The sequence below is a fragment of the Oryctolagus cuniculus genome, chromosome 7 (genome assembly GCF_964237555.1).
Source record: "Oryctolagus cuniculus chromosome 7, mOryCun1.1, whole genome shotgun sequence".
Classification (NCBI taxonomy): domain Eukaryota; kingdom Metazoa; phylum Chordata; class Mammalia; order Lagomorpha; family Leporidae; genus Oryctolagus; species Oryctolagus cuniculus.
Genome location: NC_091438.1, coordinates 149984313 through 149999845, shown reverse-complemented (window position 1 = coordinate 149999845; position 15533 = coordinate 149984313). Strand labels below are relative to the sequence as shown.

Sequence of the window (15533 nt, the reverse complement as noted above, 5' to 3'; positions counted from 1 at the left end):
GGACCATCCTCCACTGCACTCCCTGGCCACAGCAGAGAGCTGGCCTGGAAGAGGAGCAACCGGGACTAGAACCTGGTGCCCATATGGGATGCTGGTGGCGCAGGCGGAGGATTAACCTAGTGCTCCATGGTGCCGGCCCCAAGGAGATACCTTCTCTCTGCTGGTTCACTCCCCCAAATGGCCCTAATAGCCAGGGCTGGGCCAGGCCAAAACCAGCAGCCAGGAATCCATCTGGGTTTCCCAGCAGGTGGCAGACTCAAACACTTGAGCCATCACCTGCTGTTCCCCAGGCAGCTTAGCAGAGAGCTGGATTGGAAGTGGAGCATCTGGGACCCACACTGGCACTCCAATAGAGGATGCGGGCACTCCAAGTGGCAGCTCAGCCAGCTGTGCCGCAACACCTGCTCCAAAATGTATTTTTAAAAATCTGAAAATAGGCCGGCATTGTGGTGTAGCAAGTAAAGCTGCCGTCAGCAGTGCCAGCATTCCTTACGGATGCTGGTTTGAGTCCCGGCTGCTCCACTTACAATCCAACTCACTGCTAATGTGCCTGGGAAAGCAACAGAAGACGGTCCAAGTCCTTGGGCCCCTGCACCACGTGGGAGACCCAGAAGAAGCTCCTGGCTCCTGGTTTCAGATCAGCACAGCTCCAGCAGTTGCAGCCATTTGGAGAGTGAACCAGCGGATAAAAGACCTCTCTCTCTCTCTCTCTCTCTCTTTCTCTCTCTGTCTCTCTGTCTCTCCCTCCTTCTCTCTGTAACTCTGCCTTTCAAGTAAATAATTTTTTTAAAAAATCTGAAAATATAAGTCAGATTTCACCAAAGTGGCCTTGCTGTGGGGAGATGGTTCATAAGCAGGGGTCGCACCTCCCCCCGACCCTGGAATCCCACCTGTGAAGGATGAGCCCTTCCCAGCTTGCACCTGGGTCCTGGGGGGCAGTACCATGTGACCGCTCCCCTTTTGAAGTTAATAAGAAGCCTGGTGAAGGGGAGGGGGCTCTTCTTCTCTCTCTCCACCTCATGGACCCAGGACGAGCAGAGCAGGGTATGAAACTCCCCTTTTTAACCTTTTTTTTTAGCCCACTCTCCCAAAATGAAGCCCTCGTGTGCCTGTGTATTTGTCTCACTTTCTAAATCAACCTCATCATAATGCATGCCTGTACTTAGAATTCTTCTCTATGTAAAAGGCAAGAGCCTGGAATATTAATTTAGGCCAATATTAACCTGGCCCAAGACAGTCTCCACTCTGGGTCATATTAGGATCTTGTGGGGAAATTAAAAGGAAAACACCTGATACCCACGTTTATTCCCAGGATTGGAACTAGGTAGTGGGGGATGGAGCCCCAGGACCTGTACTTTTTTTAAAAAAAGATTTATTTTATTTATTTGAAAGATAGAGAGAGAGGTAGAGTCAGAGAGAGAAGTCCTCCATCTGCTGGTTCACTTCCCAGATGGCCGCAACAGCCGGAGCTGCACCAATCTGAAGCCAGGAGCCAGGGGTTTCTTCCGGGTCTCCCACGTGGGTGCAGGGGCCCAAGGACTTGGGCCACCTTCTACTGCTTTCCCAGGCCACAGCAGAGAGCTGGATCAGAAGTGGAGCAGCCAGGACTAGATCCAGCGCCCGTATGGGATGCCGGCGCTGCAGGCCAGGGCTTCAACCTGCTAATTTTAAAAGCTCTCTACGTGACTCCCGTAGGCACCAAACACACCACTGACTCTCATTATGCTGTCAGGGGAAGCTAAGGATGACAGTCATTTGACGTGGCAAAGTCCTAGGACCTATAGAGTCAAATATGGCATCCCAAGGGCATCCCAAGGGCAATCACTGGCAGGGCCAGTTCCCATGTCGGTGTCTAGCGGGGGCCAGGGCTCTGCTCTGACTCCAGCTTCGTGCTAATGCACACCCAGGGAAGCAGCAGGCCGTGGCTCAAGTACTCGGGTCCCCGACGTGCACACGGGCCTCTGATGGAGTCCGTGCTCCTGGCTGTAGCCTGGCTCAGCCCCAGCTGTTGCGGCCATTTGGGGAACAAACCAGCAGACGGGCGATCTCTGTCTCTCTGCCTTTCAAATAAATAAATAAAAAGTTCACTATCCCTCATCGCCAAGACCTCACTGCTTTGTTGGGATCGTCAGCAGGACTGAAAGTGCTGCTGAACGGGCGGCTCCGGAGGAGCACTGCGGAGTAGCCGTGAGGCCGCAGACCTGGGCGGTGAAGGGCCAGCGAGCAGCGCCGCCTGCGTGACCACACGATTCCCCCAGTGCCCTGCAGCGCTCTGCCCACGGCCCGCAGCGTTTGAGATCAGCACAGCGCCTCACATCCGCCCAGGTAACATTTTCTCCCACCGGTTCCTCTGACGGCCGCTTAACACCTGGATCTGTTTACCTGTTGATCTCTTTATTTAGCAGAGCATTAAGCCCTGGACTGTAATGTTGATTACAAATGTTACCTCAAAAACATAAAAGAAGGAAAGAAGGAAGGGTGGAGGGAGAAGCGGGAAGAAGGAAGAAATTCACTTAAGAATTTATTTACCTTAAAGTATTATTTTAGCTCCATCTCAAGTTTTTGCTTTTGTTTTTTTAAAGATTAACTTATTTGTTTGAAAGGCAGAATGACAGAGCAGTGAAGGATGGCCCAAAGGTTCAGCCCCTGCACCCACGTGGGAGACCCGGATGAAGCTCCTGGCTCCTGGTTTTGGCCTGGCCCAGCCCTGGCCGTTGTGACCATCTGGGGAGTGAAGCAGAGGATGGAAGATCGCTCTGTTTCTCCCTCTCTCTCTGTAACTCTTTCAAATAAATGAATCTTTGGGAAACAAACAAACAAACAAACCAGGGAGGAGACAAGTCTGCCCTTCAGGAGAACTCCAAATAATGTAAGACAGTCTCACTCCAGGAGGGAAGAAGGGTTGGATTCTTTCCTGTTCCCGCCTCCCTGACCCACCCAGTGTGGGCTGGATGTAGGGACCGACTTTCAAATAGATTAGAGAAGAAAGGGGGGCAAAAAAGGAACTTTCAGAGAGGAGACACCTGGCAGGAAGTCAAGGTTAACATCACCAGTGGTGTCGTACGGCTGGCGTGTAACTGCTCATCGTAGCGAGAAAGGTACTTCACTTATTCTCACCCAAAATCTACTACTCCAGTTTAAAATGAGAAAAACTCTGACCCCAAGTTGAGAGACATTCTCATTACTATAGGCCATCAGTGAACGTCCGAAAGGCCTGGGCTTCAGCTGACAGCAACGTGCCACTGCCAGTGTCTGAGTTTAGACACACGTTCTATGGAAATGCGTGATTAATGGGAGGCTGGGAAGCGGGGCAAGCCTGTGAAGTCTGTTCCCTTTTATTTCAAAATAGAACATTTATTACAAATCACTGGCACATGATTCTCTAGAACTTTGTTTTTTTTTTTTTTTAAAGATTTATTTGAAAGGCAGAGTTACAGAGAGGCAGAGGCAGGGAGAGAGAGGGAGAGAGAGGGAAAGAGAGGGAGAGAGAGGGAGAGAGAGGGAGAGAGAGGGAGAGAGAGAGTCTTCCATCCCCTGGTTCACTCCCCAAACAGCCACAATGGCCGGAACTGGGCCAATCCGAAGCCAGGAGCCAGGAGCTGATTCCGCGTCTCCAACATGGGTGCAGGGGCTCAAGGACCTGGCCATCTTCCGCTGTCTATATAGCTAATTTTTTGACAAGTAAATCACCTCCCATTTTAGGAGCAGACATAGTAGTAAATTCTTTCTCTGGGTGGTTCCAGTGTAACAGGTTACCATTCTCCCGTCGAGGGCTGTATGTGGGGTTTGAAAGCAGTGAGCGCACAGTGTCTCTCCCTGGACTCCTCGGGGATATGGAGAGCGTGTCTCAGCCTCATGGGATGGAAAGAAGCCTTGTGCAGACTGTTGCGCTGGGACCAAGCAGCAGAAGCTGCCCGACTGAGCAATTTTTACTCTCACGACAAAAAAGCAGCCTCAGTCTATTGAATAAATGAAGCAGCCCGCCACTGGCCACCTCTGGACTCTGCCGAGACAATTTCTCCAGGGTAAGTTGTAGTAGCATTTGATTTGTGCAATAATTTCAGTCCTAAGAAAAGATACTCAAGTAGCAAGAAAAGAGAACAAGAAATGAGCAGAACCTAGACACCAGGGTGAAGATACCACATGTCTCAGGAGAGACACACCAAGTCTACAGAGCGACAGGGGAATTCTCAGGGATTGTTTAGAATTAGCTGACAAGCCCGCACTGCGGCTCACTAGGCTAATCCTCCGCCTAGCGGCGCCGGCACACTGGGTTCTAGTCCCGGTTGGGGCGTCGGATTCTGTCCCGGTTGCCCCTCTTCCAGGCCAGCTCTCTGCTGTGGCCAGGGAGTGCAGTGGAGGATGGCCCAAGTGCTTGGGCCCTGCACCCCATGGGAGACCGGGAGAAGCACCTGGCTCCTGGTTTTGGATCGGTGCTGGCTGCAATGCGCCGGCCGTAGCGGCCACTTGGGGGGTGAACCAGCAGATGGAAGACCTCTCTGTCTCTCTCTCTCACTAACTCTGCCTGTCCAAAAAAAGAAAGAAAGAAAAAAAAAAAAAAAGAATTAGCTGACAGCTGTGAACATATTCCCAAGTTGTGTCAAAGGAAGTTACATCTGAAGAATAAAAACTTAAAGATGGCAAAATTGGGGCCGGTGGTGTAGCGGGTAAAGCTTCCGCCTGCAGCGCCAGCATCCCACATGGGTATGGGTTCGAGACCTGGTTGCTCCACTTCTGATCCAGCTCTCTGCTATGGTCTGTGAAAGCAGCAGCAGATGGCCCAAGTGCTTGGGCTCCTGTACCCATGTGGGAGACCCAGAAGAGGCTCCTGGCTCTTGGCTTTGGATTGGCGAAGCTCTGGCTATTGCGACCATTTGGGGAGTGAACCAGTGGATAGAAGACTTCTCTGCCTCTCTATAACTCTGCCTTTCAAATAAACAAAACTTAAAAATAAAAAAAAAAGATGGAAAAACCTCTGCTGTGAGGTTCCTGATGTTTCAAACACATGCGAGGTAGGATCATCTGCTCAATGTCGACTGGAGGTCAAACCGAAGCAGAACACACGTCCAGGAAATGTCTGGAAGGAGCTCACCCGTGGAAACAAGGAGTGTTAGTGGCTCCCCAGGGCTGACGGTGGAGCATCAGGAGTGACTTCTTGAGCGTGGGATCTGATCTGGGGTGATGAAAACGATCTGAAATTAGGTGATGGTGATGACTGCCCGACTGTTCGTAGACTAAAAGCCACTCAGTTGTGCACTCTGCAGGGGTGGGTATTATAGTGTGGGGTTATTGAGAAAAATAAACGCGAACAAAAGGCACATAAATGCTGCTCCCCACAGCAACACAGGGAACACAGGAGAGAAGTGTTAACTGTGGGTCAAAACAGGCACACTGGATCACCCCGTTTTCTTCATGAACACAAGCTCCATGAGAAGAAAAACCACTTCAGCCACTATGAAGTCTACTTAGCACACAGAGGACATTTGGTAAACACTTGTTAAATGAAGCAAGTGTATGATACCACTGTGAACTGGCTTGTCGGTCTGTGTAACCACCTAAAAGTGAGTTTCTTTTGAAAGTGGGTGTTTGGCCGGTGCTGTGGCGTAGCGGGTAAAGCCACCGCCTGCAGTGCTTACATCCCATATGGCAGCCAGTTCGAGTCCCGGCTGTTACACTTCCGATCCAGGTCTCTACTACGGCCTAGGAAAGCAGTTGGAGATGGCTCAGGTCGCTGGGCCCCTGCACCCACGTGGGAGACCTGGAGGAAGCTCCTGGCTCCTGGCTTCGGATCAGCGCAGCTCCAGCCATTGCAGCCATCTGGGGAGTGAACCAGCGGATGGAAGACCTCTCTCTCTCTCTGCCTCTCCTCTCTCTGTGTAACTCTTTCAAATAAATAAACAAATAAATAAACCTTAAAAAAAGATATATAAGCTTTAAAAATGGTCCCAGGAGGCTGCTGAAGAGGTGATAAACTGATGGACTGATGTCTGGAAAGGTGCGATGGCAGAGTTCTCAGATTCCAAAAAAGTGGAATTTAAAAACCACGATCATTCTGATCAGTAAAAAGTAGATGTCATGGTTCTTTGCTAGAAATGAGAAAGCGTCCATTTAAATGACTGAATAGTTCTGAATTAACTGGCTTGAATTCGTGTATATGTACATGTAGCCTAATGGACTGAGAAAAGATGGCGCCCTTGCTCCAAAGCGGAAATGGGTGAAAGTGCTTTTGCTGCAGCTCAGGGCGCGGGTCTGCCAGGCTGGTGATGCTGCCTCGTACTTCAGACAGTCACCAACCCTGCCTTCCCGTACGAAGGCCAGGGAGCGGTCACAGGCCTAACATGGTTTGCTCATCTCACTCCCTCTTATTCTGCCATCAGGTGATGCTCCTCCAGTGTCCTGTGTACACGGGGACAAGACAGCCAACGGTGACTTTGCAGTCTCAGGATCCAGATGAGGTTTCAAACATCACCTCTGCCACAGATGTCTGTGTTTTTTTGTTCAAAGATTTTTCTCTTTCTCCTGCATTCATTTGTCCATATCCAAAAACCAGTCGTGGGGTGGGAATCTGGTGTGGCAGTTACGTCACCGTCGGGATGCCTACATCCCATTTCAGAGTTCCGGGTTTGAGTCCCGGCTCGACTCCCCAGTCCAGCTGCCGGCTACCGTGCATCCTGTGAGGCAGCAGGTACCTCACTGAGTGGTCGGGTCTCACCCACGGGGAGACCTGGGAGAAGCTCCTGGCTCTTGGCTTTGGCCTGGCCCAGCCCTGGCTGTTGCATATATTTGGGGAGTGAACCAATGAATGGGAGATTTCCAACTGTCCCTCTTCTAATATTCAAAAAAGTAAAAATTATTTTAATAAAAAATAGTCACGTGCCACATGTTTCAGTCTGTAATGAACTGCATGGTAATCCCATAAGCTATTAAATTGTTTAGTGACATTTTAACTCTCAACATCAGAGTACAATGTATTCTTCACACATTGGCGATGCTCTTGCAAGCAAACCTACTGTACTTACTGCCGGTCACATAAAAGTATAGTGCACTGATTTGGCGCTGTGGTGTAGGTTAAGCCTCCAGCTGCAGTGCCCACATCCCTTATGTTTGCCGGTTCAAGTCCTGGCTGCTCCACCTCTGATCCAACTCCCTGCTAAAGCACCTGGGAAGCCAATGGAAGATGGCCCAAGTCCTTGGGCCCCTGCAGCCTTGTGGCAGATCTGGAAGAAGCTCCTGGCTCCTGGCTCCAGTCCGGCCCAGTTGGGGAGTGAACCAACAGGTGGAAGATTCTCTCTCTCCTCCTCCATTTCTGCTTTTCACACAAATAAAATCAATCTTTTAAAAAAAGAATTATGCACAATACGTAACACTTGGTAATAAATCATGCCACTGATACTCACTGTGACACAGCATTTTTGCGTACACGCCTACTTATCAGCATGGCACGTTAGGTCAGCAGCCGCACACGCCTTGTGTTTACCACGTCCCTTGATGTGTCCAGCAGGGGCACTGGCTGACTGCCCTACACCTTCTCGTTTGTGTAAGTCTAGTCCACCACGTTTGCACAAAGGACTGCCCAACGCCGCGTTTCCTGGGAGTTTATCCCCGACGTTGAGTGACGCGTGACTGTACTGATGGACAGGCTATCTTTCCTACTGGAAGCTGCTTTCTGATGAGACCCCGCAAACAGCACTACCCTGCCTTCCCCAAGCTCCTCACCCCTCAGCTCCTGGGAGTACAGCAAAAACCTTTATAAAACCATCCTGTGTAACTCAGAGATTCCCGGCTGAAGCCCCCTACAGTTCCGGTGGCTGGTAAAACTCAGCGTATCACAGACCAAGGTGGCTCCTTCCAACTGCAGATTCCCGAAACAGCTCTGCTGGCCCCATCTGTAATGGCAGATGCTGTCCACATCTGCCAAGAGCCTTCGAGGCTGGATTCTCTAAGGACGGCTTTCTACACCCGAGGATGGGCTCTGCAGGCTCACGCAGGGGGATCCGTAGTGTGTCCCACTGCACGTGAGAAAAACTTCACTAGGGAAAAGTTTGTTCTTGGGTTTGTAAATCTTGCAAGGGCTCTTAATGTGGACATTTCTTTAGTGATGAAAGCCAACAGAAACCTTTGGTTATCCAGATACAAAATCCAAAGACTGTTTATTTGGGAGCTGTCTGGCTTTCTTCATAAATACATTTTGTAGGGTGAAGGCTCACAAACAATGGAAATGGAAAATCCACAACTGCAAGACGGGAGGGGGAGAAGGCGGTGCTGCAGTCCCGCACCAGCAGGAGGCTCACGGCTGGTTTTACACTCACAACGGCTCGGGCGAGGCTGGAGATGGGGAGCAGCGTGACCCTCACACTTTGGTTTTACACTTTAGAAAGCATAACTCAGTGCTCCCCCCCCCCATCCGTCGCATTCTTTAGAAGACTTCTTTGTATTTCTTAAGCACTGTAGGGCACCTGATCAAAGATTTTAAAATATCAGTGGTAACGGTGGCTTCCAAGTGACACGGTGTCCTGAGTTCTGCACGGGAATGGACAAGCCTGCTCTCAGGGGAAGCGGTGCAGCCGCGAGTTACGGGGCCAGCATCTCGCATCACAGTGCCAGGGTTCAATTTCTGGCACTGGTTCCTGACTCCGGCTTCCTGTCAGTGCAGACCCTGAGAGACAGTGGTGATGGCTCAAGTAACTGGGTCTCTGCCAGTCTCATGGGAGACCCTGGAGGGTCTTCCTGACTCCTGATGTCAGCTCATGCCCAGCCTCAGCTGTTGTGGGCCTGTGGGCAGTGAACCAGTAGATGAAAACGCTTTCTTTCTGTCTCTGCTTCCCAAATAAACCAAAAAAGAAAAAACTGCCCTGAGGTTTGCTAGCACCCAAAATGCATTTCCAGTTGGTACTGGGAAGTTACCCCTGAACTCCCAGAGGGGTATTCCCATCCAAGCACAAGTGTCCTCCCTACCCACAAAGTAGCTTGCCTTTGCTGACTGCAGACAGACAGACAGACAGACACACACACACACACACACACACACACACTCTCTCTCTCCACCCCCCACGATGTGGATTAGACAATGAACAGCCACACTGCACCTCCAAGGGAGGGGCGCACAGGCAGCAGCTTTCAAAAGGAGAAGTCGCTTTACTTTCTTTTAAACTTGCAATGTTTGTCTTTATTTTGTTCTTTATATTTTGAAAGTGAAAAGAAATAGTATTGAGTCAATTTCTTTTTGTTTTTAAATATTTGTTCTATGTATTTACAAGCCTTAAAGTTGCTCTAAAGATTTCAAAAGTATTAAGAGTACTTTTCCCAGGGTAGCACTTTTTCTTTGTGAACAATTCTTGGAGGTCTCTGGTCCACAGCCTTTCCTTCTGTTCCAAGGTTATGTATGCTTTGATTACTATTGTGATTTTGTTTTTAATTTTCTGAAGCAAGCTGAGAGGCAGGCAGAAAGATTTGATGCCAAAAGAAAAAAAAAAATAAAATAAAACCAACCGAACCCAAAACAATCTTTCTGACCTTGTTCACCCCAAACCTTTTAAATCTGTACTAACTGCTATGCCTTAAAACAAACGTGAGGTGCATCTGAAGGGGAGGGACTTTTATTTCTCTGCGCTTCTATTATACAAGTTGTTTACAGAAACTGCAAATTAAAAAATTACACTGGCATTTGCAGTCCTTAAAATAAATTAAAAGTTCTCAACTTTTTTTGTTTGCTAAACGTGTTTTTTTTTTTTAAGTATGAGTCCTTGTTTAAAAAGAAAAGATTAAAACAGAAAATATTTTCTATAAATAATGCGTGTATTTGGTTTTCGTGCTCCCGCCCTCAGGCTGCAGTCTGCGTCTCCAGGACCGTTCCCTCCACGACCACCTCTCCCCCTCCCACTCGTGCACGCGTGGGCGTCCCCGCGAGAATTGGCCTTGCTGCACTGCGATTGGCGAAGACGTGAAACTTAGAAAAATACTGAAATTGCTTCTTTCGCGATCTCGGGGGTACTGCAGGTTTAGTTGTCCTCGGACTCCTCCTCCGCCTCCCGCAGCCACGTGAAGAAGGCGGTGACCGACTTCAGCGCCACGCCCTTGCCGTTCTGCTCCGCGGGGTCCTTGCTGCTCTCCCACTTGTAGAAGGCGTCCTCCGAGATCACCTCCTCGTCGTACAGGCAATCAAAGAACATCCGCAGCAAGTCTGCAGGGCGAAACAGAGACGTCGTAGCGCTGGGGCGCCGCGGAGGGGCGGAGGGACGCGAGCGCGCAGACAGGTCACCCCACCCGCAGTGTGAGCGGACACCGCGACTCTCCAACCCAGAGAAGACCCGCGTAGTCCAATTTGGTCCTGCTTCCCTGCTCGGTTTGAGCTACTTTCGGGTAACAGTAAAGCTGTTTTATATCACAGAATCCTCATCCTAATGGTTCTGAAAATCAAAGGCAAGGGTAACTTTTATGTTCTTCCTTGTATGTTTCTCCATGGTTTGACGGCTTTTTATAAATTTTGGAGGGAAAATGCAAGATACACTTTTCTCCTCCTAATGTGTGTGTGTGTGTGTGTGTGTTTAAAGATTTGTTTATTTTTTGGAAAGGCAGAGTGACAGAGTCAAAGAGGGAGGGAGAAAGAGACAGAGAGAGAGAGAGAGATCTTCCTCCTGCTGGTTTACATCCCAAATGACTGCAATGGCCAAGGGCTGGACAAGGACAAAGCCCGACGCCAGGACTACATCCTGCTCTGCCATGTGAGCAGGGCCCACGTGCTGGCTCATCTGTTGCTTTCCCGGGCGCATTAGCAGGAAGCAGGGCAGCTGGGACTTGATCCAGCAACCGATCTCGAATGCCACCAGCAATGCAGCATTGCAAGCAGCTGGGCACACACCAGCCCCTCTGAAAGACTCCTAACATGAAAAGAGTGATGGTTTATATTGCAGAATACAGGCAAAATCTATCTCATCTGTATTCAAACTGTAGTTGCAATTTGCTTTTTTAAATGTTCAAGGTTTTTGGATAATTTTTTTTGTGCTATCACATTGTGATTTCCTTTATTATTTTGAGTGGTAGTACAATATGTTATTTGTGAATTACTGAATCTATTAAGTCTGTCTCCTATTGAAGAACACTTAAGTTTTGTTTTTTTTTTTTTTCTTAAAGGATATTTCATTTGAGAGGTAGAATTACAGACAGTGAAAGGGAGAGAGAGAAAGGTTTCCTTCCGTTGGTTCACTCCCCAAAGGCCTCAATGGACGCAGCTGTGCTGATCCGAAGCCAGGAGCCAGGTGCCTCCTCCGGGTCTCCCATGTGGGTGCAGGGGCCTAAGCACCCGGGCCATCCCCCACTGCTTTTCCAGGCCACAGAAGAGAGCTGGACTGGAAAAGGAGCAGCCAGGACTAGAACCAGCCTCCATTATGGGATGTCAGCGCCTCAGGCGGAGGATTAACCTACGGCGCCACGGTGCCAGCCCTGTTTTTGGGTAATTTTAATTGATTCATTGTCATGATGGAAATATGGCTTATATTATTATTAGAGATATTAAACCTTATTAGAGGGTTTGAGAGACCAAGAGTGAGAGCAAGAGTGAGAGCGCTCCCATTGGTTTAGTTCCTAAATGGCTATATAGGCAGAAGCCAAGAGCTGGGAACTCAGTCCATGACTTCCATATGGGTGGCAATCAGTAGGGACATGACTGCTGCCTCCCGTGGTCACATTAGTAGGAAGCTGCACTGAGGAGCTGGAGCTGGGGAATAACCCAGGCACTATCAGACGGGATGCAGGTGTCCCCGATGGGGTCTTCACTCCTTAGGCCAAACACCCATTTCTATATTCAGTTTCTTAAAAATTCACTCACTATGGGCTTTTTTTTTTTTTTTTTTTTTTACAGGCAGAGTGGACAGTGAGAGAGAGACAGAGAGAAAGGTCTTCCTTTGCTGTTGGTTCACCCTCCAATGGCCGCCACGGCTGGCGAGCTGCGACGGGCGCACCGTGCCTATCCAAAGGCAGGAGCCAGGTGTTTCTCCTGGTCTCCCATGCGGGTGCAGGGCCCAAGCACTTGGGCCATCCTCCACTGACCTCCCGGGCCACAGCAGAGAGCTGGCCTGGAAGAGGGGCAACCGGGACAGAATCCGGCGCCCCGACCGGGCCTAGAACCCAGTGTGCTGGCGCTGCAAGGCAGAGGATTAGCCTAGTGAGCCATGGCGCTGGCCTCACTATGGGCTTTTAAAATTCACCTATAGTCAGCTCTCTAATCATTCACATTAATGGAGGGAGGCAGAGGAATAAACAATAAATACCTAGGGATAATAGGTTTAGAATGAATTATATTAAGATTTTTCTTGATAATTATTTTCATAATTATACTAGTCAAGCTAATCTTGAAGTCACTTGTCAACCTCAGTTGTTCTATCCAGAAATGGAAGCAAGCGGAGCCAGCGTCGTGGCTCACTTGGTTAATCCTCCACCTGCGGTGCCGGCATCCCATATGGGCGCTGGGTTCTAGTCCCGGTTGCTCCTCTTTCAGTCCAGCTCTCTGCTGTGGCCTGGGAGTACAGTGCAGGATGGCCCAAGTGCTTGGGCCTCTGCACCCGCATGGGAGACCAGGAAGAAGCACCTGGCTGCTGGCTTCAGATCGGCACAGCGCTGGCCATGGCGGCCATTTGGAGAGTGAACCAACGGAAGGAAGACCTTTCTCTCTGTCTCTCACTGTCTATAACTTTACCTGTCAAAAAAAAAAAGAAAAAAAAGAAATGGAAGCAAGCACCCAGGATTCTCTTGGTGGTCAATCTAGAATTAACCGGGGATTTCTCTGCAGGGATAACTGAAGCTGCCGGTTCTTGGAGATACTTTAAATTTAATCTGACTCATAGGGCACACAGCGTCAATTCACCTGACTTCACTTGTTCCATTTGACAAGTTAGTGTCTGACGTCAAACGACATTTCCAAGATCTCCAGAGAAAGAGAACCAGTACGGTTTCTTGACTCAGACTTACTTGGCTCTTCCTTTCTTCTACGGATGGTCTGTTTCAGTCTTTCCCTCTACTTCCCAAAGGGATTTAGCAGCACTCGCAAAGGAAAACTGCAAGTGCCACGGCCTGCGGTGCTGCTGTCCCCGAGACAGCCACAGCCTACCCACCGCACATTTTAACTGGGTTTTCAAGACTTAACAGAATTCACTGATTAACCAGTACCACCAAGACCTGGGTAGTCAAGAATCAATCACAACCCTTAACTAACAACTATCCTACAATGCTTTGGTAAGTGAACCGTGGTTCCCACACTTCAGGCCTTCAGTGGGCGCCTGAGGACTCTGAGTTTCATCCTAGAGATCATTAACCATTTTCATGACCTGTGTTATCCAATATGGTAGTCACTAGACACATGTGGCTATTTATTTTTTAAAATTTATTTACTTATTTGAAAGGCAGAGTGACAGGGAGACACATAGAAAGAGATATTCTATCACTGAGCCATTCCCCAAATGTCCACAGTAGCCAGGACTCGGCCAATCCAAAACCAAAAACTCCCTCTGGGTCTCTCACTGAAGTGGCAGGAACCCAAGTACGTGGGCCATCATCTGCCAGCTCCCAGGATGTCAGCAGGAAGCTGGATCAGAAGCATGGAATAGCTGGTGCTTGAACCAGACTCCATGTGGAATGCAGTTTCACAAGCTACTCCAGAACGCCTGCTCCACATATGGCTATTTACATTAAGAAAGAAGAAAATTTCAGTCCCTCAGCCACACTGCTATATTTAAGGGTGTTACCTGCCAAATGTAGTTAGTTCATGGTTACCATATTGGATGGTACAGATACACTTCTTTTATTGCAGAAAATTTGATTAGACCTGCCTTAGAATGAGGATTAAATCACTAATAAACTAGTTTTCATACACACACACACACACACATACACACACATATATATAAATTTTGGTTTTCTTTAACTTATTTTGGGGGGGGGGTGGGAGAGGGAGAAAGAGAGAGAGGACTATGGGTGACAGAGCTCCACTCACTGGTTCATTCTCTAAATGCCTGTAATGGCTGGGGGCCCAAAGCTGGGAACACAGCCCAGGTTTCTCATGTGGGTGGCAGGGGCAGGGTGGCAGAACCCAACTACCTGACTCAATATCACTGCCCCCCACAGTCTGAATTAGAAGGAGGGTGGGGTCAGAAGACAGAGCCAGGAGTCCAATCCAGGCACTCTGACGTGAAATGCAGGTGTCCTACCTGGCATCTTAACCGCTGGCCAAATACCTGCTCCTCAGTTAGCTTTCTTAACGCCGCTTTCTCATATAGGCCAAGAATATAGAAGACTCAAGGCACAGGCCTTAGCATGGAGGTGAGGAGCTACACATCCGCAGGGGGCCTGAATTCCACCCCTGGCTCACTCCTGACGCTGGCTTCCTGCCACTGCGGGCCCCTGGAGCAGTGACGATGTCTGTAGTCACTGGGTTCCTGTCACAACGCAGGAGAACCTGGATCGCACTCTCGGCTTCTGGGTCTGGCCTGGCCATTGTGGGCATTTGGGAAGTGAAGTAGGAGATAGGCGCGCGTTCTCTCTCTCTGTCCTGTATCTTAAGTAAGTAAAAATTTCTGAAAAAGTTCAGATTTATTAAATTTGTTGGTTATCGACTTTTTCTTACTAATGACTCTTTTACTGTCCCCTTTCCAAAACCAAAACATCTCTGAAGCCTTGCCCTGAATAAAACTGAACTACTGGTTGGGATAATTGTACCAAGAGGTAAACTTACTGGCAGGCTGGTCAAGTTTTACTATTGATGCTTGTAGCGCATAAAGTGCTTGCAGCTCCTTCTCCGTGTCCGAGTCCAGGTACTTGAGTAAGATCGGCACTCTCTGCTTGATGACAGCAGTGTCCACCCGGAAGGTCGAGCAGTCAGCTGGAGGCGACAGAAGGACCGGCGTTACCCCCACGGCGTTACCCACAGCACCCTCTCCAGTTTTCTGAGTGCAGAGAAGCCATCTGTCTCTGCGAGGGAAGAGGAACCAAGGGGTCCGAGGCAAAGCTTCTGCAACAGGTAAGGCTCTCACACCTAACGGGTGTTCTCTCAGCAGTAACAGAAGACACGGAGGTGCAGTCATTCTGAGTGCTGGTCTCCCTCAAGAGCAATGCATCCAATTATTATCCTTAATTATAATGAAGCGACAGGTTTCTTCATAAACTACAAAGTAACATTGATCAAATGTCTTACCATAAAAAATGATAGGTAGGTGAGCTGATGAATATGTTAATTAGCTTGAATTAATCATCCCTTATACATAAACCTATTAAAACATCATTTTACCTCATAAATGTATGTGATGATTTATCAAAAATAAAAGCAATAAAATAGGAATTTGAATAATTAAAAAACATTAACAAAGGAAATTAAAGTGAAGTTAATGCAAATCTTTTCAGAAGAATAAAAGAACTGGACGATCCTATTATTCCTAGGAAGAAAAGACTATAAAAGGCTAACTGTGCTAGTGGCACATAGGATCCCCTACATCTTCGGTGGTAGATAGAACAAGGGGCCAAAGAAGGCAGCCTTCAGCTTCAGGCCC

General features: G+C 48.7%; 1 protein-coding gene and 1 long non-coding RNA gene across 44 annotated transcripts in view; one reads left to right on the top strand and one right to left on the bottom strand.

Moving 5' to 3' along the window:
- Positions 1-2045: 2045 nt before the first annotated feature.
- Positions 2046-9484, top strand: LOC138850719 (uncharacterized). The gene is made up of 2 exons (XR_011390864.1): positions 2046-2325; positions 6378-9484. It is a non-coding gene; the product is annotated as an uncharacterized lncRNA (long non-coding RNA).
- EIF4G3 (eukaryotic translation initiation factor 4 gamma 3) overlaps positions 9140-15533 on the bottom strand; it is a 378821-nt gene continuing 372427 nt past the window's right edge. For all 43 annotated transcript variants that reach the window (XM_070079133.1, XM_070079138.1, XM_070079134.1 and 40 more), the window contains 2 exons: positions 14723-14869; positions 9140-10180 (listed from right to left, as the gene is read on the bottom strand). In XM_070079133.1, the coding sequence (XP_069935234.1) occupies positions 9999-10180; positions 14723-14869 (329 nt within the window). In that variant the 3' untranslated portion in view covers positions 9140-9998. The remainder of the gene's footprint in view (positions 10181-14722; positions 14870-15533) is intronic.